The sequence below is a fragment of the Hemiscyllium ocellatum genome, chromosome 20 (assembly GCF_020745735.1).
Source record: "Hemiscyllium ocellatum isolate sHemOce1 chromosome 20, sHemOce1.pat.X.cur, whole genome shotgun sequence".
In the NCBI taxonomy this organism is placed as follows: Eukaryota; Metazoa; Chordata; class Chondrichthyes; order Orectolobiformes; family Hemiscylliidae; genus Hemiscyllium; species Hemiscyllium ocellatum.
In genome coordinates this window covers 18,288,619-18,315,135 of record NC_083420.1, presented here as the reverse complement: position 1 = coordinate 18,315,135, position 26,517 = coordinate 18,288,619, and the positions used below count along the sequence as shown (strand labels likewise).

Below are 26,517 nucleotides of genomic sequence, written 5' to 3'. Positions count from 1 at the left end.
TGATTACATGACATTCTGTCTGATTAAAGTCATACTGATAACATTACGATCAAAATCAAGAACTTCCAAAGAGACACAAATTTCCCAAATGACTATTGGAAATAAATTGGCAAACAAGCGTTCACTATTCAGATTTTCTCTCACAAGCGAACTAAAGTTAACTTAGATCAAACATTCATTAGCAGAAAATCAATGCGCCAAATTAGAGAAAAGGCACTTCTTGCAATAACAAACTAATGCAATTCCTTTCACTGTGCGCTGCACTACTGCCAGATATGCAGCAACACTCAAAGCATCTCTCAGCTCTTCAGCTGGTTCACCTTTCCTTGTCATGCTAGGTTCAAAATGTTCATATCCTTTGAACATCATTTCACCAGCCTGAGTGTTTTGGATCCAATATTGAACGGCAAGACCCATCTCTGTGATACCCTTCTTTAAATCTCCAAGAATGTTGTTTATTTTCTTAGCTCCATTTTGATAGAAAACCAACTCTCACCAGCAGACTCTGTTTGGCTTTTAGTGGGACTATCTTTACCTCTTCTCCCCAGCAACATCTTCTTTGTCTCTCTGTTTCTCAAATAACAGCTGTCTTTTGCCTGTGAAGCGCTGAGAGTTAATTCTAAGTTAACAATCACACAACACCAGGTTATAGTCCAACAGGTTTAATTGGAAGCACTAGTTCACTTTGAATTCAAATATGTTTCCATTTGAGTTTCTTCCCCATGGCAACAAGATCCCATAAGCAAGTCTCTGAACAGGTCTTTATCATGACTCCAGTATCCCCCTTTTTATAGAGTTTTCTGCTTCACCTTAAGTTAAAGGGGACATTTCAATCATTGTCATCTTGTAAAGTTCAACATTCATAAGTCACAGTTGTATTAAACTTTTAATATAATCCGGATATTTCAAAATGTTTCACAGAGCAAACCAACTTCAGAATACAGAATTCAAATCTGCAAACCATGTGAATGTTCCCTCCTAATAGTATCCACTTAATTTATGGGGAATAATGGTGTTCTTTCTGAACATCCTTGGGTTATTTTTGGTGTGTAACCATCTACTCAATTGAAATACTATGATTCATAGTACATTTTGGATCAGTCATTCCGTCATGTTTGATTTAAAAGGGATTATTTTTAACCAAAATACTTGCTTAATGGGTACTATAAGCCATGCCTGTTTAAATTCCTGGATTTTACACACAATCTTGGTCCTAATTAATGATTACTATTCTTGAACTTGCCAAAGATGCTAAAAAGCTGCAGTTCTGAGGGTCATCAGACTTGAAACAATAACTTACATTTCTCTTCACAGATGTTGCTCGACCTGCTGAGTTTTTCTAGCAACTTCTGTATTTGTTAAAAATCTGCAGGTTTAGTACTCAAACCCTGATTAGACTCTTCTTGTACCCAATCCACTGAGGGTGTGCAATAATCCTGTTAACCTCACATTGGGACAGTGCTCGATTACTCAGGCTCTTGAGGGGAGGGAAGGGAACTGCCCCTGGAGTTCCTGATGCAGGAGGTCCAGAGTAGGAAAGATGTCTTCTAACTACAGGAGGGGAAGAAATTGAAGAAGACAAAGGCTTAGATAGCTGGGGGCTTGACAGAGCGTGCAGTTCTGGTCATCGCACTGAGGGAAAGGTGGGGAGGCTTTGGAGAGAGTGCAAAAGAGATTTACTCTGGTGTTGCCCGGATTGGAATTGTTTAGCAAGAAGGAGAGATCGGATGAACCTGGATTGTTTTCGCTACAGCGTCGGAGGCTGAGAATAGGTATAAAATTACGAGGGGCATGAATAGGGTGGAGTCTTTTTCCCTGGCTGGGATTACTCGGGGCATGGTTTTGAAGTGAGATGGGGAAAGTTTAAAGAAGATGGGTGAGGCATTTATTTTACACAGAAGGTGGTAAGTGCCTGGTACACGTGAGGTAATAGAAGCAGATACAATAGCAAGGTTTATGAGATATTTAGACAAACACATGGACAGACAAGGAATAGAGAGCGATACAGACCTTGTGCAGGCAGATGGGATTAGTTTACAATGACAACATGGTCAGACGTGGTGGGCTGAAGAGCTTGTTGCTGAGCTGTACTGTTCTATTTCTGTGCTGGGGCCTTGCTTTGGGGGTTAACAGACAGTTTCTGATTCATGGTGACAAAATAAGGTCAAGTTCCTTCTTATTAAATGGAGCTTCAGGATCTTAGACAGTGTTTTAGGGATTGAATTCCATGACTATTTTCATGACTCTGTGAAAAACGTTAGTTCTTCACCCGTTAAGTTACCCCTTTCAGTATTTCATTCATTTGAGTTGTCACTGCAGTTATCCCTGGTTTAATTAGATTAGATTCCCTTCAGTGTGGAAACAGGCCATTTGGCCCAACAAGTCCACACCAAACCTCCAAAGACTAACCTGCCCAGACCCATTTCCCACTGACTAATACACTTAAAATTATGGGCAATTTAGCATAGCCAATTCACCTGACTTGCATATCTTTGCACTGTGGGAGGAAACCAGAGAACCCGGAGGAAAAACACGCAGACACGGGGAGAATGTGCAAACTCCACACAGAGGCAGGAATTGAACCTGAGTCCCTGATGCTGTGAGGCAACAGTGCTAACCAGTGGGACATCCCCACAGACTTTATAATTCATCCCTAATTGTACTTGAGAAGGTGGGCAGGGTATATACCAATAGTTGGTAAGATGTGTCAGAAGGAATTATAAAGTAATGTTGGTGGCGATTGAGAATGTAATGTATTTAAATTCTTCCACCTTTAGTTGCAACTGGGTCGGCTCTTGGCTGTTCTGGAGGGAAGCTCAGGACAGGAGGTAGCATTCTCCTTCTTTAATATTATATTTCTAGCCATTAATAAAGTCAGGTGATAGTCTCATAAATTTTTAATGGAAGTGAGAATTGGCTGGGTATCATAACAGGAGAAAGTGAGAACTGCAGATGCTGGAGATCAGAGCTGAAAATGTTGTGCTGGAAAAGCACAGCAGGTCAGGCAGCATCCAAGGAGCAGGAGAATTGACGTTGCGGGCATGAGCCTGAAGAAGGGCTCATGCCCAAAACATCGATTCCCCTGCTCCTTGGATGCTGCCTGACCTGCTGTGCTTTTCCAGCAACACATTTTCAGCTCTGGGTATCATAACAGGAAAGTAATTATAGCCTAACTAAGTTCAGAAGCTGAAAATAACTCTTATTGTTTTCTCATTGTAAGAAGCTGACGTAAGGATTAATTTCAGTGTGACATGTTGACATACAGCAGTAGAGACATAGAGTCATGCCAACATGGAAAGACCCTTCAATTCAATCAGTCCATGCAGACCATAATCCCAAACTAAACTAGTCCCACCTGCCTGCACTTGGCCCATATCCCTCCAAATATTTCTTATTCACGTGCTTATCCAAACGTGCATGCCATACACAAGATTGTTACTGTTGTGCAATGTTTTGTGGTCAGTACGTCGGTATGTCTTTAAGAGACATGGTATCATGACTGTATCAAAGCATGTGATCAGAGTGTATAAAGTTTCAGGACACCGTTTTATTTGGGTTCACTGGAAGCATGCATTATTTTAATAGTTAAATAACACTATTAACTGTTATTTAATCATTTAACTTTAGCCCAGACATTGGTATGCCTGGGAAATGTAATATTTGCATATATGAGCAACTGTGATAAACACATATTGGATCTTTCAATCGCACATGATCTGGATCTAGTTTCTTATGTTATGATAGACAACATAAGCATCATGTGAGGATATCCTGATGGAGGAAAAACCAGAGCAATTACTAACATAGATTTAAACTTCATGTGGAAAGTCTTTGACACAGGGGCTGAGTAACTATTCTGGAAAGTAAAATTCTATAAGTATGATTAAGTGAGAAAATTAAAGATTATCACAGAACAAAGAGACAATTTAATATCCAGTCTCTGTATTTAAAAGCCACTATGAAAAAGAATAAATATTTAACTGCATGCATAATTAAAGGAACTCTAAAAGCAATGAGATAAATGTTCCCTCTTACTGAAATATCCTCCCTTTATTCTCAGGATGCAAGCCTTACTGATGCTGAACATTTATAGTCTTTCCCCAGCCATGACTGGGCTGGGACTGGAGAGGTTCCTATAACTGAGAGAGCAGCAGGAGCTTTCCAGTCGGGTGGTATGGTTCAAACAGCTTGCTGTGATTGTGGTTCTGTTCGCCGAGCTGGAAGTTTTTGCTGCAAACGTTTCGCTCCCTGTCTAGGGAACATCATCAGTGCTATTGGAGCCTCCTGTGAAGCGCTGCTTTGATGTTTCTTCCGGTATTTATAGTGGTTTGTTCTTGCCGCTTCCGGGTGTCAGTTTCAGCTGTAGTAGTTTGTATGTGGGGTCCAGGTCGATGTGTCTGTTGATGGATGTTCTTGCCGCTTCCGGGTGTCAGTTTCAGCTGTAGTGGTTTGTATATGGGGTCCAGGTCTATGTGTCTGTTAATGGAGTTTGTGGATGAATGCCATGCCTCTAGGAATTCCCTGGCTGTTCTCTGTCTGGCTTGTCCTATGATGGTAGTGTTCATATGATGTCCTACCATCATAGGACAAGCCAGACAGAGAACAGCCAGGGAATTCCTAGAGGCATGGCATTCATCCACAAACTCCATTAACAGACACAGAGACCTGGACCCCATATACAAACCACTACAGCTGAAACTGACACCCGGAAGCGGCAAGAACATCCATCAACAGACACATCGACCTGGACCCCACATACAAACTACTACAGCTGAAACTGACACCCGGAAGCGGCAAGAACAAACCACTATAAATACCGGAAGAAACATCAAAGCAGCGCTTCACAGGAGGCTCCAATAGCACTGATGATGTTCCCTAGCCAGGGAGCGAAACGTTTGCAGCAAAAACTTCCAGCTCGGCGAACAGAACCACAACAACGGACACCCGAGCTACAAATCTTCAACCAGACTTTAAGCTTGCTGTGAGTCTGGAGTCGCAGGTAAGAATGGCACATCTCCTTCTCTGAAGGGTAGGACTGAATTAGTGACTTTTTATGACAATCTAATAGCTTTGTGAAAATTATCAGTGAGATTAGAATTTATTCTAGATTTAGCAATTGATTGAACATTAATGTTGGATCCTATCCCAAATGCATTATTCCAGGTGTCAGGATTACTAGTCTGGTGATATTAGCAGTGTGCTACTATTCTGCTGTAATTAGGTGTCAGCACGGAGGAAGCAGACACAATATTATGCATTTATTTTTAAAATATTCATTAAAATAAAAGGATAACTAGTACTTCTATACACGAGTGACTGTCAGCTTGGATCTTCTCTGACATTGGGAGTTTTGGTGGTACATTCTCGCGCTATCTCCTGTAATTTAACTGTTCTCATGGCAATACTTGCACAGAGACAAATGTGATGGAGTCATCACTCCAAGTTTATCCTGGGAGTATCACTGAATCTGTAATCAGCTACATTGTTAACGTATTACTCTTAATTATCCTCAGCTTCCCCAAAATTCTCATGATGACGCTATATATGTTTTTGAATGAAATTATCTTCCACAAGACAATAATGACCATAATTTATAACAATACTCAAACATCAGGGTAAAAAGGAACAGATTAGACCGTAAGTGTTCAGAATAATTCATTTGGATTGCTTGCACATTCACGTTGCACGCAATACTGGTTTTCAGTAAAATTTCAAACCAAGGCCCTGACTTTTGCCATGATGGAGAATGTCTCTGTTACAGTGAAAGTGCTGGAAAAAGTTCTGGGATTCCAAAAACTGCCTGCAATCCTGGCATCTCTCATTTTCATGGGGGTGGGATTGCGAGGGTCCATAGTTCACACATGTGCAATTCCTGGAGACAGTTAGCCAGTTAGATGACCTGTTGTCTCCATTAAAATTGAATTTTAGAATTCCTGGCATCTGCAGTTCTGAGATTAGACCACACAAGTGTTCACAATACCTAACTTCCTGCTAGCCAGGGTATCTCTTTCAAGAGTTGAGGTGCCCTGTGGATATGGTACCAGGGCAACTTGAGGATGGGGGTCAGAGGTCTTTGAGGGAGAGATGTCATGTTTTCTTTGAAAGTAGGCTCAGAGATCCTTCAAAGGAGGGTCAGGTGCCTTTTGGGATTGTGTAGAAGGTTGTGTATAAATGATGCAGAAACAAATTGGAGTTGTTCAACTATTCACCACTTGCGAAGATGGGTCAACCAGCCAAGATGAGTCAATAATTGTTAATCTGTCACAAGTTTCAATAAGTGTCAAAATGCTCTTAATTAAAAAGAATGTTCTTCTCAATATAATCTACAATATATGCTTTCAACAATGTAACTATGTGCAGGGGTTGTAGTGGATACTCAATGAGTTGGAATTGTAGCTGAAGGCAGAAGATCAATGGGTGGAGACAGGCACTATTTGGGTATTGGGGTATGAGGGGCCATGTGGAATGAGGAGATAACTTAGGTTGCAATGATTGGCATGGGGGGGCGGGGGGGAAGGTGTACATAGGAACAATGAAGTGGGATAAGGAGTAAGGGCTGGGAGAACGTTTATATTTCTACTTTGTTGAAGAGCTAAGCTGCTCCTTTGGATCTGTTCCTGGGTCACCTTTTGGAATTGTGAAACAATATGCTGGTGCGTAAATAGTGCATGACTTCAAAGGAACTGATAGAGTTAGCAAAGAACTCTCCAAAAACTAAGTGGCGTTAAAGAAAACAGTGCAAAGTGTTTCATGGGATCTGTTCACAAAACAAACCATGATAAAATTTGTGTGGCATGACTATTTTCCCAAAGTATCATTTTACAATGAGGTACCTCTTAAGCCAACATTTTGATGGTCAGCTCTAACTGCTTATTAAATGGAAATGCTTGTTGACATCAGGGATTAAGTACTGTGAAATGTTTTTTTCTCAATAATGGATTGATTGACGGAATTTCACTTTATTTACTCTCGTTTTCTCATCAATGAGAGAGTGTGTTTTTCCGTTACTAACATCATCAATAGATGCTGCCAGCATGCTTCCTGGGTCTTCCCATGATGGATACTGGGTGAGTTGGCATGGAGATGGAGGAGCAAGGGATGACAGTTGGGGGCCATATAGGTTGGTATAGGATGACATTGACATCATAAAGAGCAATTGGGATGATTGGGGTAGTGGGTGGCACAGATGGTGTAAGGGGCTATGGGGGATGGTTAGGTGGGCATATGATGTCTTAAATGGGGCATGAGGAGCATGGGGTTGGGTGAAGGAGAGGGAGCAGGAGGGATGTTTTATGTTTTAGTCTTCAGTTTCAAACTTTTACCACAGTTCTGGAGTCCAAGTATCTCAATGCAACTTCCAATCCAGCCTGCCTCACCTCTGACCAAACAAGCAGGAGTGCAGCCTGCCATTCTGATAGGATAAACCCTGGTTCCACAAAGCTGACCTATCTCCAAGACTCAAACTAGGAGCAAAAATCAGAAGTAACATCTGCCAGGACAGTATTCAGGGAAACAGCAGAGAAGCTCCCACCCGTATGTCCTGATCAATGTTTATCCCTCAACTTCAAATTCACTCATTCGCACCTCAGTGTTTGAAGGATCATCCTGTATGTCAATTGGGTGCTGTGGTCCCTTCATGATAACAAGGACAACCCTTCAAAAGTACTGCATTGGTGTAACGTGCATTGAGATGTCCAGAGATTATTCAAGGTGCTATAGAAAAGCATAATATTTCTTTCATGATTTGAAGATGTCAGTGTTGGATTGGGGTGTAGAAAGTTAAAAATCACACAATACCAGGTTATAGTCCAACAGGTTTGATTGGAAGCACTAGCTTTCGGAGCGTCGCTCCTTCATCAGGTGGTAGTGGAGCCAAAAGTTATTGCTTCCAAATAAATCTGTTGGACTATAAACTATTGTTGTGTGATTTTTAACCTTATTCCTTTCATGCTATGTTATTTCTGAAAAACCCAAATCGGTAACTCAGCTGCATGCGATATTGACTCAGTGAAATCCCTGCAATCAGGACTGACATGTATAAGTAGGAGGCTAGGACTTGGAGGACAGCCACAACGTCTTTTAGTGGTGTTTGCAAGAGAGCAACTAGACCCTGGACTTTTACTGGCTATAATGTCATGCAAGGGTCTAGATTAGAGTGGTGCTGGAAAAGCACAGCAGGTCAGGCAGCATCTGAGGAGCAGGAAAATCGATGTTTCGGGCAAAATCCCTTTATCAGGAATACAGGCAGAGTGCCTGCAGAGTGGAGAGATCATTCATCTCTCCAGCTGCAGACTCCCTGCCTCTATTCCTGATGAAGGGCTTGTGCCCGAAACATCGATTTTCCTGCTCCTCAGATGCTGCCTGACCTGCTGTGCTTTTCCAGCACCACTCTAATCTAGACCCTGGTTTCCAACATCTGCAGTCATTGTTTTTACCTTTTACATAATGTCATGCAACTAAATCGTTTCCAGCAGATGTCACCAGCACTTTTCTGTCCCCAACACATTTTGCTGATTGTTCCATCTCAAAACCTTACAGCTTCCAGCCACCATGCATCCCTATTCATTCATCATTCATATCTAAAAAGCATCTTACACTCCTGCACATCCTATTATTTTCCTTCTCGTGGGGATTTCACTTTCCATTAACTCTACTTTCAGTTAAAAGTGTATTTTTAAAACATTGCGACAACAAACTGTAACATTGGAATGCAAAGTGCGTGCAAAATTCTGACTGACAATCTGTTTGTACAGGAGGAACAGGGACAGAAAGGTGCCTCAATCAGCCATCATGCACAATTTGGAATCCTGTCAATATTGAAGCAGGTTGTGGATGGAATTGAGTGACAGCATCATCAGTTTGACACACTCAACTGTCTGAATCAACACTGTTACACCAGTCGGCTGTGCAAGTTTGCCGTCCTGTATGAAAGAAAAAGCAATTTGCCTTCTGACTCCGGGAGAAAAGTGCGGTTTGGTGATGAGAGGATGCCTGACAACATCTGCGTTGCAAATAGCAGAGAACCGTGACAGTAATCTCACTTGCAAAGAGGTGCGGCTCCTCAGAGTTTCGAGGAGTGACAATGACAACCAGTCAGGATTGGTGACACAACAACAAAAGACATCGCTAGCTCTGCATGCTCCGGTGACTCAGTGGGTGACACTCTGACTTCTGAGGCCAGTGATTTAGGGAAAAAAACAATTGGCAGGCAGTGCTGAGGGATCTGTGGTACTTCTTTAAACATTGGCAGTAAACTCTTCTCCCTGATATCCTGACTAATACTAATCCCTTTGATCACCAGATTATCTGGTCATTATCACATTGCTGTTTGTGAGACCTTACTGCCTGCAAATTGATTGCTGTATTTCCTACAATTTGTGGGCGGCACGGTGGCACAGTGGTTAGCACTGCTGCCTCACAGCGCTTGAGACCCGGGTTCATTTCCTGACTCAGGCGACTGACTGTGTGGAGTTTGCACGTTCTCCCCGTGTCTGCGTGGGTTTCCTCCGGGTGCTCCGGTTTCCTCCCACAGTCCAAAGATGTGCGGGTCAGGTGAATTGGCCATGCTAAATTGCCCTTAGTGTTAAGTAAGGGGTAAATGTAGGGGTATGGGTGGGTTGCGCTTCGGCGGGTCGGTGTGGACTTGTTGGGCCGAAGGGCCTGTTTCCACACTGTAAGTAATCTAATCTAATTGAACCACATTTCAAAATGATTGGTTGTAAAGCATTTTCAAATGTACTGACATTGCAAAAGGTGCTACAGAAATACAAGTTCTCTTCTTTTTGTGTTGGGTGTACTGTGAAGATTTGCTTCTTTGTAAATGTTGCCATGTTGATGTTTGAAGGGGACAGTGCAGGTATTCCGGTCTCGATAGGATTCAATCTTCACTCTGTTAAGTTTGCCAAATCCAGGTTCAATCAAACACCGGGTTGCACATCCATTTGAAGAATCACACAATAGAAGTGGGCAAAGTTAAAAATCACACAACACCAGGTTATAGTCCAACAGGTTTAATTGGAAGCACACTAGCTTTCGGAGCGACGCTCCTTCATCAGGTGATTGAAGTGCTCAGTGTCCTGCTCTGTGTCAGTTCTCACTACCAAATGAAACAAAATCAATCTGAAGCTCTTTCAAAACCCATACCACAATAATATGAATGGCTTGCAATTATATATCACTTTAATGCAATAAGGTGTTCCAGGGCACTTTGCAGGATGACTCTGACAATGATTGATACCTGTAGCCAAAAGAGGTAATGGAAGATTGTCTCAAAATTGATCAGAGTTCTGTTTGAAGGAACATCATAAAAGTGGAGAGGGTGGAGAGTGGTTCGGAAGGGAAACACATACAAAGAACAAAGAACATTACAACACAGGAACAGGCCCTCCAGCCACCAAGACTGTGCCAACACATAACACCTTTCTAAACTAAAAAGCTTTTGCCTCCACTCAGTCATTATCTCTTTATTCCCTGCCTATTCATATATCTGCCAAGCTACTTCTTAAATGTTGCTATTGTATCTGTCTCCACCACCTCCACTCGCCATCCTCGGTGTCAAAAAACTTGCCTCTCACATCTCCTTTGAACTTACCCCTTTTACCTTATCTGTTTCTACCCTGGGAAAAAGACTTTGACTATCCATTCTATCCATGCCCTTCATAATTTTGTAAATTCCTAACAGGTGGCCCCTTACCCTCCAATGTTCAAGTGAAAGCAAAGCAAGTTGGTTCAAACTCTCCTCATAGCTAATACCCTTAAACCATGCAACAGTTTCTATATCCTCTCCATAGCCTCCACACCCTTCTGGGAGGGTGGTGACCAGAACTGTACACTTTTTCAAATGGAGCCTAACTAAATTTCTATACAGTTGCAACATGTCTTGCTCATTTTTATACTCTATGTCCTGATCAATGAAGGCAAGCATGGCATAAGTCCTTTTGGCCACCTTGTCCACTGTATTGCTACTTTCAAAGAATGGTAGACCTGTGCACGTAGATCCATCTATATGTTGATGCTACTATGGGCTCTGCCATTTACTGTCGACTTCCCCCTTACATTGGGTCTTCCAAATCATTTGGAAGATTTGTTTGTCTGGATTAACATCCATCTTCCATTCCTCCATCCAAATCTCCAGCCTCTCTATACCCTGCTGTATTATCTGGCAATCCTCCTCACTATCCACATCACCCCCCCCCCGCAATCTTTGTGTCATCTGCAAACTCACTAATCAGGTCACCTGCACTCTCTTCCAAATCATTTATATATATATATATATTACAGACAACAGGGGTTCCACTATCGATCCCTGTGGAACCTACAGGTCACAGATCTCCAGTCAAAAAAAACACCCTTTCACCACGACTCTGTCTTCTATGATTACGCCAATTCTGTGTCTATCTTACCAGCTCACTGCAGATCCCATGAGTCTTCATCTTTTGTATAAGCCTGCCAATGAGAGATCTTGTCAAAGGCCTTGCTATGGGCAACATCTACCACCCTGCCCTCAGCAATCACCTTTGTCACTTGCTCAAAAATTTCAGTCCAGTTTGTGAGACATGAACTTCCCTGCACAAAGCCATCACTAATAAGTCCATACTTTTCCAACTGTGAGTAAATTCTATCCATAAGAATCTTCTTCAATATTTTCCCTACCACTGATGTAAGGCTCACCAGCCTTAATTTTGCCAGATTATCCCTGTTGCCTTTCTTAAACAAAAGAACAATGTTGGCTATTTTCCGGTCCTCTGGGACCTTGCCTGTGACTGAAGAGGATGCAAAGATTTCATAAAAGACCTCAGTATTTTGGATATCTCCAATAAACAACGTTTTTTTGCCTGTCCTTTTAGAAATGGAGATCAACTGCACTCTGCACTCCTACAAATCTGCATGCTTCACCCTTTCAGAGATCTGAAATATCACCTCAGAAGCTTTGGTATCCATTTGAGAAGGTAGGTAGAGTGTTTGCTTGATTCCTGAAGGACAGCACCTCTGACAATACAGCACTCCATGATTTCCACACCAAACTGCCAACCCAGAGCAGTACTCACATCTCAAATATAAACCCTCCAGCTTTATGGCTCATTATTGAGCGTGCAATCTTTGAGTGGGGAGTGACAGTCAATGTTCACAGGTTTGGTTCTCCTGTCTCTACATGAACAAACTTTCTCAACTAGATAGAGTGATCCTGATCAAAGTCAGTTTCTCTTCAGCCCAAGTGCGATGCTGAACATTGTTTTTATTTTAATGCTGTTCCAAGTTCATACTTTGGAGAACTATTTTGTTTAGTAGCAGTCTCATAGAAGACATTATCTCTCCAATCATCAGAAGTGATACGTATTATAAAATGAGAAATTGAGTCTATTATGAATCATTAAAAGACAGGCACAGCAGTTGGTGTAAAATCTGTATTGCTATCGCCCTGAGTCTCTAATCCTTGCTCCCTTGGTGATTTTGATCTACAATCTGCTCTTGGATACTTACATGACCATTTGCCCTTAATTATAGCAAAATCTAACAGTAAATGCAGCCTGATGTGACACTATCATAACCATCTAAAATGGATGTATTATACACTGAACATACATACAGCTGCTAATGCATTTATTTAAATAGACTTATAAAGACAAATCATTTGGTTAAATATAGAGAGCAATATTAAATAAATACAAGCAAACCTTCATCAATTAACTACCCTTCTTAAAAAATGCATCAGTCATAAAATACAAGTCATAAAATTGTCATTTAGATTTTTCAAGATAAAATTCTAATTACTGGCAAAGCAAATTAAGTAGTTGTGTTGCCAGGTACCAATTTTCATGTCTGTGAAAAAATTGTTAATGGTGTAATGTTTGTAGATGCTGCATTATTTGGTTTCCAGATAAGAAATACTAAACCATAATCAACAATGACTTTGTATAAATATGCAAAGCAAGCTCAACTCGATCTACACAATCTGGTCAGCAGAAACTTTTGTGTGTACCTAATGGTATTTGTGCAATGCACAAGTTACCTCAAAAATTACCTTTATATCGCTCCTTTGAAAATGCGGAATGCCCCAGAGTGCTTCATAGCAGCATTATCACAAAACGTTTGATAAACAGCTACGTAAGGAGAGATAAAGGCAGTTAAATCAAAAGCTAGGCTAAAGGGGCATCAAGAATGAAGAGGGAGTAAATTTCATGAGGTAAGGGCCCTAGCAGCCGAAAGCATGAACACCAAAAATGTGGACCGATCAAACTCAGCCCTGAACAGAATGAGACCAGTGCAAAGAACTAGGAAGGCTGTTTGATGTTCCAGAGGTGGCAGGCGGTTGAAGCCATGTAAGAATGACACACATTTTTTAAAATGGGGCATTGTTGGATTTAGAGTCCAACTGGCAAGACAGCACAGGGACGATGGGCGAATGGAACTTGGCGTTAGTTAGGGCCCAAGTAGAAGAGTTTTTAATGTGCTCAAGTTTATTTAAGATGCAAGCTGGGCCAGAAAGCACTGGAATAGTTTGGCTTTCAATCAGTGCTTCCTCCACATTTTTTTGGATAACGTAAATCTAATCTTTAAAGCTTACAATTAACCTGGAATCAATTGCTTTTTGTTCAAGAGTGTTTCAAACTGTTTGTAAGAGAAGGCGTCTCTTCATTTCACTCCAGTAAGGTCTGGCTATACCCTATTCCGCACAATTAGTTCCAGTCTCACTGACCTGTGAAAATAGTTTCTGTCTCTATTGACCCTGTCACCCTTAATCACTGGGAAACCTCAGTCTAATCACATATATCCTTCCTTTGTGAGGTGATCAATTTGCATTCCCAACCAAAGGGGCAAGTATAGGCCATATGCATCTCAATTCTGGTCCAACATTCACTAAGCACATGGTTGATCCAATTGTGGCCTTCCCTCTGATTTCCCGCTTGGCTCCCATAATCCTTGACTCCCTCATAGACCAACAATTGGTCTTATTCAGTCTTGAATATATTCAATGAGCCAATGTTCTTGAATATATTCAATGAACAAACATCCCTCTGGTCCAAAAAAGTTCTCCTCACCTCGGTCTTATATGGGAGACTATATGACACCTCTTATGCTGAAACTGTGTTTGTCAGTTGTAGATGCTTTCACAAGGGGAGACATTCTCCCAACATGATACCCATCAAGCTCATTAATTACACAGCTTACAGAATTCTTGCCTCCTTACACATTGTCCAATTATCCACATTAAAATTCATTCTCCATCATTTCCCGCTCTTCCCAGCACCTTCTGTAAGAATTGGTCAGATCTACTCCAATCCTGTCCATATCATCAGTAACACTAAGTTTAATATTGGTGTCAACAATAAGATAGTATTTGTAATGCAGCGGGAATGTCCCTACTACTGAGCCAGGAAGCCCAGATTGAAGTCACACCTGTTCCAAAGATGTGTAACACCATCTCTGCTATATAAGCACCCCTTGTGGTGCAGTGGTTGTAGTAAATATTACAATCAGAACTATCTCGCTCTTCAATTTTAGTTATTGAAAATACAATGAGCAAGGGTCAAGCCCGCAATGCTTTGTGTGCACGTATTGATTACTGATTAGTTACCACTGGGCAGAATTTTCTCTTTGGAAGCTAACTGTCATGGCACGTCCAAAATGCAGGAGGAACCCAGGCTCAATGTTAGGTCAGATTTTGGATGCCGTATTTAGAAGGAGCACCACCAAACCTCTACTCATCATCACCAGTCACTCCTGGAGATGACAGAGACCGGGCAAAAAATGGTACCTCCTGCAGATTCTTCAAGAGCGAAGGATGTTCTTTTCTCTCTGGTTGGCAAGAAGAGGCCATCTTGAGTGACAAAGCAGCCTGGGAAGAGGCGGCTGCAGAGGTCAATGCCTGTGGGAAGCCCAAGATAATCCAGCCCAAGGGACGAACGATTCACCCTTGCTCTGCCAAGGTATGTGCCACTGTCCAGTCAATCCTTCTTGCCCCTGAGTGTGAGTGAGCTATTGCCAGGTTGCTACTGATGAGGATTGCAACACAGGAGGTTGGAAGCCTTATTTGCAGTCACACCCATTATTTCAGTTACCAGTGTAGCATTACTGACACCGCAGTGCCTTTCATACACCAACCAGAGATCACAGGTGAAATTTAAAAGGAACTGTTACAATCAACAGCATCATCAGGTCACCAACCTTTCAACACAACCAGGAAAACCAGCACAGCTTATAATTGATTACCAAAAGCCTGCATGGGACAAGAACACAGCCACAAAAGGTGCCCCTTTGAATTCACATGAGCAAGCTTGTTGGGCTTCACTTGTAACACTGTAAACATTTAATCACACATGAGACTGCATATGACTGTGAAAGGCTCATCCTGAATGCCAAGCATTTGTGTATAGTAACAGCTTGGGTTGTGGGTCCTGATGAAGAGTTCTTCCCGAAACATTGACTCTCCTGCTCCTCGGCTGCTGCTTGACCTGCTGTGCTTTTTCCAGCTCCACATTTTATCAACTCTGGGTTACAAAGGAGCCAAATAACTAAAGAAATGGGTCCTCACCCGGAGGTCTATCCCCTGGGTACACACCTCATATATACCCAGTTGGGTTTGTGGAGAGAAGTCTTTCCTGTTGCTAGTTTACAAAACCACAACGGCCTGGCGTGTTACAAATATTTATGACGTGCGAATGAATGCACACCAGGCAAACCCAGCCTACCTGAAAACCTCAAAATCTAACAGCAAAAAGTTAAGCAGGCATCAGGTAAGTCAATGTGTTGCCTCCTTCTTAACCAGGTAGGCTAGCCTGAAACATTCAGCCCATCCCTACTGTCCTACACACCTTGGGTACACAGAAATCCAAAGAAACAAGAGAGGTTGGAGTAAGTATTGGTCAGCAGCACATTCTAACAGGCTATAATAAAAAGCAAGGATACTGGAAATCTAAAATAAAAACAGAATATGCTGGAGAAAGTCAACAGGACAGGCAGCATCGTGCAGAGCGAAACAGAGTTTTGAGTCCAATATGACTCATCTTCACAAGAAAACATTATAACATTGGGTAATGTAATGAGACACTCTTGAATGTATTACCTCCACATCAACAATTAATTTTCCAATTATCTTTATCTTTGATTGTTACTAATTGGTTTTTGAGTGACAGTTTAGCAGGAGGAGACAAAAAGACCACCTTGAAACTACTTCAAAAGCCTTGAAGGGAAATAGAACAGGAAACATGGTGGAGGGAGCTAACCTTATTATGTCGATATGTCCATTCTTGGCAGCTAGGTGTAGAGGGCTGGTTCCATTGGGATCAGTGATGTCCCCAGGCTTTGCTTCAAGAAGAGCAGCACACATGTTACTGCTTAGGAGTAACTGTACCACCTGAATGAAATATCCGAGAGATTCAGTGAACACTAACATTCGAATAACCAACATATCACTCAAAGAACTGACAACAACTTCTATTTATATAGAGCAGTAAAATGTCCTATGTGTTAACGTCTGATCATTTTGTTTAGGGTTGTTGATGTCTTTGTTTAATGTCAGAGAATCAGGTGGCAGACGTTAACTGACTTTGAGTACGTATAAAACAGTAACAGTTTCCCACTAACTTGGGACTTAGATGAGGGAGTTTGAATGAGCTTGTCAATAAACTCCTCAAGTTGGGACAGGGATACAAACAGTTCACAGAGAAATATTAACATGTTAAGCAAGCGGGCAAAAAGCTGGCAAATGGGGCATAATGTGAGAAAATGTGAAGTTGTTCATTTTGGAAGGGACATCAAAAGAACAGAATATTAATTAAAAGGAGAAAAATAGCAGAAAGCTGCAACACAAAGGGATTGGGGGGTACTTGTACATGAAAGTGCAGCAGGTGATCAGGAAGGCTAATGGAATGTTGCCCCTTATTTCAAGGCAGGGGTGTGTAAGAGTAGGCAACTGTGAAAGATATTGGTGAGACCACATCTGGAGCACTGTTGGTATCTTTATTTAAGGAAAGATATCATTTCATTAAAAGCAGTTCAGAGAAGGTTCACTAGGATGATCCCCGGTATAGGGGGATTGTCTTGTAAACAAAGGCGAAACAGGTTGGGAATCTACTCACTGAAGTTTAGAAGAATGAGAGGTGATCTCATTGAAACATTGAGGATTCTTAAGGAGCTTGACAGGGTAAATGCTGAGAGAATGTTTCCTCTCCTGAGGGAGACTAGGGCCAGAGGGCAGCCTCAGAATAAAGGGGGCCAATTTAGTTTAAATGATGAGAAATTGCTTCTCTTAGAGAGTTGTGAGTTGTTGGAACTCCTGGTCATAGAGAGCTGTGGGGGAAGAGTCCTTGTTTATATTTAATCAGATATTTGATCAGGAGGGGAATCAAGGGTTACAGGGAAAATGCAAAAAAATGGATATGAGGAAAGTCAGATCAGCCATGATCCTACTTAATGGCGGATCAGGCTCGAGGGGCCAAATGGCCGACTCCTGTTCCTACTTCTTATTGAAACTAACCATCTTCTCACAAAGAAAAACGAATATGTCCTAGCTTCCAATTGGCTTGGATACTAATAAAACCTAAGTTTCTTCTAAGGAACAATAATCAAACCAAATTTCATATTGAGCAACATGAGGCAGTTGAAAGCTTGATCAAAAGGTAGGCTTGAAAATGAAGAAGATGTTTCAGGAGGGAGTCCCAGAATGCGGCTTTGATGGCTAAAGGTAGAGCATGGTTGAGCAATTAAAATCGGAGAATGGAAAATGAGAGGTGAGAAAGGCCTGGCCTGCTAGGTGTATCTTGGATTGTAAGCCAGGAATGTTCTTTTGTAATTGTCATGGTAACAAGGTTTGGTGTGCAGACGGAGCTCATGTATATCGCTCAGATTACTGCATTATTAAGTAAGCTCATCCATAAAGCTATGAATTGCTGAGCTCTAAGACATTTCCTGTGGATTTCCTGCAGAAAAGCCCTGAATTGTTGGTTGGTCTGGAACATGATGGCCACGGTTTCTGAGTATATTGCAGGCATCATCACTTGGTGTGGTATCATAACTTGGTGTGGAACCTGTTGCCAGGCTGACAGGTTTCACAGCTCAGAGACAGCTCACAACTAAGAGGTGTCAGATGTTACCGAAGTAGGAGCTGAAAAATGTGTTGCTGGAAAAGCACAGCAGGTCAGGCAGCATCCAAGGAGCAGGAGAATCGATGTTTCGGGCATAAGTCCTTCTTCAGGAATCTTCCTGAAGAAGGGCTTATGCCCGAAACGTCGATTCTCCTGCTCCTTGGATGCTGTCTGACCTGCTGCGCTTTTCCAGCAACACATTTTTCAGCTCGGATCTCCAGCATCTGAGTCCTCACTTTCTCCCCGTTACCTAAGTAGGACACATGTATCAACACTAGTACCTCAGATCTGAGGTATATAAAAAGAAAACAGAACACATGCTGTATGGCTTGCAGGAAATGAACACAATTACAGATTTTCCTTAAATACAACCTGTGAGCAGGGCTGAAACAGTTGGAATGGAATTCTAAATCACCAAAATAACTGCACCAAGCTATTTTTAGGAGGGGGGCTGTTTGCTACCATTTTGTTCTCTCCCCAGAATGAACACTGGAATTCCTGATTTCTCAAAGGAAGGCACAGCACTTAAAACAGAGAGCTCATTTTCAGACTTTACTGAAACTCTTAAAACCATGATGGACATTACCAGACTGCAATAGCTAATAATATCCTACAGTGGTGATAATTGACAACACTGAACTTACCCCAACTCTGCCAAATTCACAGGCCAGATCCAAAGGTGTCTTTCCAGCAATGTCCACTATACACGGGTTTGACTGATGTTGCAAAAGCATCTCGGACTAACACAAAAAAAAGAAGAAAACATGGGATTTAGTTGGGTCCTTTCTCAATTTATACCATCACAGTATTTCCTTGGGTATTCTCCTGCTTTGCTCTTGTGACTGTGGTGAAAGCCCAATTTAGGCCAGGAAATAGGGTTGCAACTAAGCCTTTTCAGTAAAGTTTTGGGTGGGGGGAGGAAGAGGGCCCAAAGAAACTGATCCTCAAACTTAACAAATCAGATGGGGGAAACCACCAGGAGGGTCTGCAACAGCTTTAGAAATAAAAAGAGAAAGTGTTGGAGTAACTCAGCAGGTCTGGCAGATCTTTAGAGTGAGAAACAGAATTAATACTTCATGTCTAGTATGACTCTTTGTCAGATATAAATATTTTCTTATAAATGGCAAAAGATTATAAAGCAGTCCTGTTAAGAAGGAGATAAGTGTTCATTAACTTTATGGAGCACATGACTTCTTGAGCCCATACAATGCTCTGAGTGCAGAGGCTGAGAGTTGCATGATTTGCTCCAAATATTTCCAGACAACCAGCATTTTCAAAAAATAGATTTCCAATTTTATACTGGAATTTCAATTAACAATATAATAGGCTCTATCGGTGGTTAGGTGAATATCAGTCTTTGTAATGATACTTAATCTCCTGGTAAGTGGTATTGGGTACTAGGAAACTTTGATTAAATTAACCACTATATTAGTGAATTTGATTGAGAATGGGTTGAATTTAACTGCTCAACAGTCTCAACAATTAAACAGGCTGAGGGTGCTCAAAGCACATATTCATAAATAATGATCAGAATTAGTCATAATAATGGAAAGGCATGTGTGCAACATAGACAAGCAAGAGACAAGAAAGAGAGACAATGAGCAAGCTAATAAAAAAGCAAATGCAGCAGAATACATAATACAGAATACATACTTTGAAGACTGGGGGGGGGGGGAGGCGATTGGTAACTTATGAAGTACATAGTATTTGTACTGTGCAACATCAGCCGAACTGAGATTAATGAATTTAAAAATCAAGACAGGCACATTGAACCAGCCAACACATCTACAGCTTTAAAAGATATACTGTATATACTCGTGTGTACGTTGATCTCATGCATAAGTCAACCCCTTATTTTGGCCAAAAAATCTTGTATTTTCTATATATATCATGTACAAGTCGACCCTAGTTCTTCATAGTTACAGAGCAACATTTATGTGTCAGTGTGCCTGCCCATTGCACTCTGCTCTGGCTTTCAAGTCTGCCGGTCGTACTGTTCCATTCCAGGTCTCTCAGTCTGCAGCCGTCGTGCTCCGCTCCAGTTTTCAGAATTACTGTAATGTTACGATGGTACAGAACGATCGCCGTATCTGCGGGGTTGGTTTCTGCTGTCTCAGTTACCTGTGGTTCACCATGGCCCAAATATATTACAGGGAACATTCCAGAATCAGAGACAGGGGGCTGCTGGGAAGGTAAATTTCCCATTGAAATGAATAGGTTCGCACCTACCTGCAGATTCTGGCTTCTGCAGTAGGTCTTGGAACATACCCCCCCCCCCCATGGATACAGAGGGAGTACTGGACCATTCTCCCATAGCAAGCAGAATGGAGACAATAACTATTCAATAATGGCCATAATTCTTTTTCCTTTTGTTGTTTATTATTTTATATGGAGATCTGGCTCTTGTTTGTCCATTTTTTGACTCATACAAAGCATGAATTTCATCCCCATGAAAACAATACATTGTATATTAGTCGACTCCCTAATTTCAGCTTTAAAAAACCATCTTCAAAATTTGACCTGTACACAAGTATATACGACATTTCAGTTTTCCTTTTAGTTTGAGTTTCTTTTCAGGGTTAAGAATATTTACAATCGTCAGAGCTAGTTGCGGAGCACATATAGTGTAATTAATACTTAAATTGACTACAGTGCTGTAAGATTTAGCAATAGAACCATAGAGTCAATGGAGATGTACAGCATGGAAACAGACCCTTCTGTCCAACCCGTCCATGCCGATCAAATATCCCAACCCAATCTAGTCCCACCTGCCAGCACCTGGCCCATATCCCTCCAAACCCTTCCTATTCATATACCCAACCAGATGCCTCTTAAATGTTGCAATTGTACCAGCATCCATCACTTCCTCTGGCAGCCCAATCCACACACGTACCCACCCTCTGCGTGAAAACATTGCCCCTTCGGTCTCTTTTATATCTTTCCCCTCTCACCCTAAACCTATGCCCTCTAGTTCTGAATTCCCCCAACCCCAGGGAAAAGACTTTGTCTATTTACCCAATCCATGCCCCTCATGATTTTATAACCTCTAATAAGGTCACCCCTCAGCCTCCAGCGCTCCAGGGAAAACAGCCCCAGCCTGTTCAGCCTCTCCCTATAGCTCAAATTCTCCAACCCTGGCAATATCCTTGTAAATCTTTTCTGAACCTTCTCAAGTTTCAGAACATCCAATAGGAAGGAGACCAGAATTGCACGCAATATTCCAACAGTGGCCTAACCAATGTCCTGTACATCCGCAACATGACCTCCCAACTCCTGTACTCAATACTCCGACCAATAAAAGAAACGCCTTCTTCACTATCCTATCTACCTGTGACTATACTTTCAAGTAGCTATGAACCTGCACTCCAAGGTCTCTTTATCCAGCAACACTCCCTAGGACCTTACCACTAAGTGTATAAATCCTTCGAAGATTTGCCTTCCCAAAATGCAGCACCTTGTGTTTATCTGAATAAAACTCCATCTGCCACTTTTCAGCCCATTGGCATAGAAAAGGTGAAGCAATATGAACTTGTTACTCTGCTGATATTTCATCCCTATATAAGATATCCAGAAAAAGTGGAATGATTTGGGTCTTTCACTGCATGTGATTGACCACTGTCCAAAATATAGAGTCAGGACACCAAGGTTCAAAACAAACATTACGTTTATTACAGATTAACTGGTGATTTTATTACAGGACCCATAACAACTGTAGTATAATAACATATATATGTTTATATAGAATAGGTGTACCCTGGAATGCAAGCTGATGAAACCCTGACTCTGGGTGTCCTGAAAGCTATAAAACAATTTTTGTCACTAGTTAACATTTATATATCATCTACACTTTTCCCCAACCTGTTATATCTGCGAGTGCCTGGTTCCTGTTGGACAAGATCAAGTTATTCCCAAACAAAGGTGTGTTGTGCTGTTTGACTTGTACATCAAAAGGCCCAAGGAGAGTGGAAGAGTCAGGCACTGGTCAAAAATCTGAACATTCATTCGGTATCAGACATTGGAGAGGCAATCTTAAAAATGTACACAAGATTATAAAGAGTGTCAAAAATCAAATCCAATTATAATTTTGCAAGAAGACATAAGTACAAACTAGTAAAAGGTAACTTTGGTACTGATATCGATTTCCGTTCTTCACATGCACCACATGTGGAATGGACTTGCTATCTAACTGAGGACAGAGGCTGTGCTCTTTCAGCATGGAGATGTCAGCATCTGCTGAGGCCAACTCAGAATGGAGCAACCTTTCACATTTTGAACAGTTTTCAACTATGAATGTACACAGCTGCCACTGTTGTGGCTGTGGCTGTGGTCATTGGTACAATTTCTGGAGTACTGATCATCCCCTCCATTCTCTGAAGGGGAACCTCTGTGTTACATCAGTCATGTTTCAGCCCCAACACCCAATGGGTAAATTCCATTCTGCATCTTCATGGCCCCATTGTTGCTTCAATTGGTTACCTGCCTCTTGTAGGTGAATAGTTGTTGTGCCTCTGACCTGGCTAACTCAAAAATGCCTGACAGGACTAGATACAGAAAAGCAGGAAAGCCACTCTCCCCTGACACTGACTGCCTCTGCCTTACATCCAAGGCCACTCAAAAATCTGTAACGGGTAGAAGTACTTCCCTTGTCCTTGCGTCACATCCAGGTTGATTCTCATGCTCCAACTGTTGCTTCTGTTTTCTGTGTGGACTGAACTATATACAGGAATACATCCATCCGAGATTTCAAAAAGTGCTTTCCCCATATCTTTGGGAAGTCTGGTATTTCAGATTTTTTTTTCTTGATTCTTTCATGTGATGAATGAATCAATAGCCAACTGAACTAACCCAACACCCATACCTTTACATAATACTTTGACTAACAGCGGTTAATTTATGAGGACAGCTTATATAATCCTGCTCTGAAACCCCCTGAGTATAAAAGATTTAGGGTTGAGGTATTTGATGTTTTTAAGATGATTAAAGGAGTTTATGGAATAGACAACAGGATATTTATTACCTCTGGGAAGCACATTCTAATGACAGGAAACAGTTTTTCACATAAAAGAAATGTCAAAATCTTGAATCTTTTCCTCAGCAAGGCCTTTGAGAATAGGCTTCAAGTGAAAACTGTAAAACTTTGAGACTGAAAGATCTTTGCTTGAGAAAAGTATTAAAGGATTTGGAAGAAAGGTGGGCAAATAGAATCAAGATTGAGATCAGGCATAATCTAATTGAAAAGTGAAACAGAGTTAAGGGGCCTCTCTGGGTCTCTGCGCTCCCACATCAATGCAATCCGAGAAATCGCTATGGTAATTATTGAGCAGTTCGGGAAGTTTGATGAGCAGTAGAGAGGATTAGACAGAGTTGTGAAGTAACACCAGGCTGGGAGGATCCGTGCAGCAGGGTGCTCTGTCAGCCTAACAATACAATGCAGGGAATTTATCAGAACTTTGCACGTCACTCGCATCCTTCAGGGGCTATAACAAGATTCTTGCACCAGGGCCCTGCAAAACTCAGTGTCCTCCACTTATTCAGAAAACATTCCGACAGAAAGGATGATTAGATTAGATTCCCTACAGTATGGAAACAGGCCCTTTGGCCCAACAAATCCACACCGACCCTCCGAAGAATAACCCACCCACACCCATTCCCCTACATTTACTCCTGACTAATGCACCTAACACGATGGGCAGTTTAGCATAGCCAATTCACCTGACCTGCACATCTTTGGATTGTGGGAAGAAACCGGAGCACCCGGAGGAAACCCACGCAGACACAAGGAGAATGTGCAAACTCCACACAGACAAACGTCCGAGGCAGGGATCAAACCTGGGTCCCTAGCGCTGTGAGTGCTAACCACTGAGCCACCGTGCCACCCTCAGATGGGTCCATTCCATTAGGGTAAATGGTGGTGAAGAGTAAAAGGAATTGATGCCCATTTTGAATGGGGTAGGGGGAGTCAAATGGCTGGATGAATCGGTAGAATTCTAATTGACATCGAACTCAGCAAGGTGGCTACCAAATTCCTTCTGCTGGGGTCTTCCTAGTTCTGTCCAGAATTCTGTGTCATTATGCAGCTGCTGTGCTTAGAACACAAAATGATTCTGAAATGTTGGAGATCTTGGAACGACTAAACACAGAAACGAAACTCTAGCTCATAGGCCTGTACTTGAACAACAAGCCCAGTTCTGCTTAGTCACAACGACACATCACCATAAGTCTCAGGAATCTGTCACTTGCACCCTTCACATCATTCTGGACTCAACCCTGCATCCAGTAATTTCAGACCAATGACTCTGTCCACTCATTTTGCTTCCATTTCTTTAAAAGCTTTGATCTTAGTCTTGTTGCTTTCGCTTTTGGATGGTAGTCCATTCTTTCAACTATTCATATCTCTTTAATAGTGATTTTATTATTCACAGGATGAGAACATCTCATTTATTGCCCAACACTAATTAGCCAGAGGGTAGTTAAGAGTCATCCACATTGCTGTGGGCCTGGAGTCACCAGGTAAGGGTGGCAGTTTCCTTCCCTAAGGACATTAGTGAACCAGATGGATGTTTCCTCTCCCTTGACAATTACTCTTAACGCCAGTCTTCTTTATTGAATTCAAATTCCACTACCTGCCATGGTGGGATTTGAACCCAGTCCCCGGAATGTTATCTGGGTTTCTGGATTAATGGTGTGGCGATAATAACACTAGGCCATCCCTTTCACGTTAACAAGTCATTTGTTTCTCAACTGTCTAATTTCCACTCCCTTTAAGTCTGTCCCAGCAACACTTCAATCAGTTAATGTTTCCCGTTATATTGCTAAAATCGTGCTCTTAGTCTTTTTCTACAGTCACCTAATTGCCTGACGCAAGGCCTGTTACATTTCTAATTTTTCCCAGCAGTATGAAACGTTAGCTCTGTTTCTCTTCCCACAGATGCTGGTGACCCACTGAGTAGTTCCAGCAATTTCTGTTTCTATTGCAGATTTCCTGCTTTAGTATTTTGCTTTTGCACCTATCCAGGTTTCTGGTTTAAAATGGCATCAGGGCATTTTAAATGCCAGTCATAGATGCCTTCCCCTGTGAAAGTGCGACATTCATACATCATTTCATACAGTTCCTTAGGTTGTGCAGAATCTGCACAAATGAATAAACATCATCCATTGTACAGAATCGGAAATATCTGAGGGCAAGAAGAAAGGGAGAGTTCAAATGTACCTACTTTGGGTGAACCATTTCAGTGATTTGGCATCATGTCACACAAGGCTACAGGTAATTCTTTGACATTTCATGATATTTTGAAATGAAAATTATTGAACTGGAACCAAATCCCTTCATTCAGCTTCCTGTTTGATCTTGCCTGGCTTTTCCTTCCTGCTCGACAGGACTCTTATGATGAAGAATGTCACAGCCACTTTGTGCTTTGTCTTTCATATAATAACTCTTGACAAATGAGACTGAAAAGGACATATTGAGATACCCAAAGAGCAAATCAGTTCCCATTTAGCATCAAAGGCTTTCTTTTCTTCTTGGATGCCACTGTTGAAAGGATGTTTCCAGCAGCTGTAGTTGAGATACACAGACTGCCAGTTCCTGTACACTAGGTGGCTATTCATGGGCAGATGGAGTCAAAAGCATTGAATTTCAGCAGGGCATGGTAGAAGCATTTCAATTTTACTTCGCAAACAACACCAGCTGTAAAGCAGACAGGTAGCCTCAGGGGTTTTGTGGATACAACCTCTGCAAATGTTAAAGGTCAATAACAGGCACACTAACCTCTGCAAATGTTAAAGGTCAATAAACAGGCGCACTGACCACTACAAATGTTAAAGGTCAATAAACAGGCGCACTGACCACTGCAAATGTTAAAGTCAATAAACGGGCACACTAATCCTGCACACTCTGATTAGTAACATGGCTGAGAATGTTAAAAATCCTACAACACCAGGTTATAGTCCAACAGGTCTATTTGGAAGCACTGGCTTTCGGAGTGCTATTCCTTCATCAGGTTGGATTATAACCTAGTGTTGTGTGATTTTTAACTTTGTCCACCCCAGTCCAACACCGGCACCTCCAAGTCACGGCTGAGAATGCGACAGTGGTGCAGAAGCGACACTGGGAGCCACAAATTGGAATGTAACATCTGAGATTAGGAATTCCAGGATTGAGCCTTCTCCTGAGGCACACTTGATGGCGGATCTCTGTTTAAGGTTTATCTAGCCTCAGCAATCCAGGCTTGAGTAAGGAACCTCAAGCAGACTAAAACTCCCTGAAGTTGTATATGCCTTTTCTCATTTGAGTGAATTATCTAACTTCATTACCCTGAACGTTTTTCATGCACAATCCAATTCCCAGTCAAATGTTTCAACTGACTCTGTTTCCTCACCACCTGCCCCCTTTCCTGGAGTGCATTCTGAAATCACATCAACTTGCTGTGTTTAA

The 26,517-nt window shown here is 41.8% G+C and overlaps 1 protein-coding gene across 1 annotated transcript in view; it reads right to left on the bottom strand.

Annotated features, from left to right (window-relative positions):
- The window catches only part of caskin1 (CASK interacting protein 1), a 702,390-nt gene that overhangs the window by 192,286 nt on the left and 483,587 nt on the right, over positions 1–26,517 (bottom strand). The window contains exons 5-6 of the mRNA XM_060840179.1: positions 18,728–18,823; positions 16,224–16,354 (exon numbers count right to left, since the gene is read on the bottom strand). Coding sequence (XP_060696162.1) covers positions 16,224–16,354; positions 18,728–18,823 — 227 coding nt within the window. The remainder of the gene's footprint in view (positions 1–16,223; positions 16,355–18,727; positions 18,824–26,517) is intronic.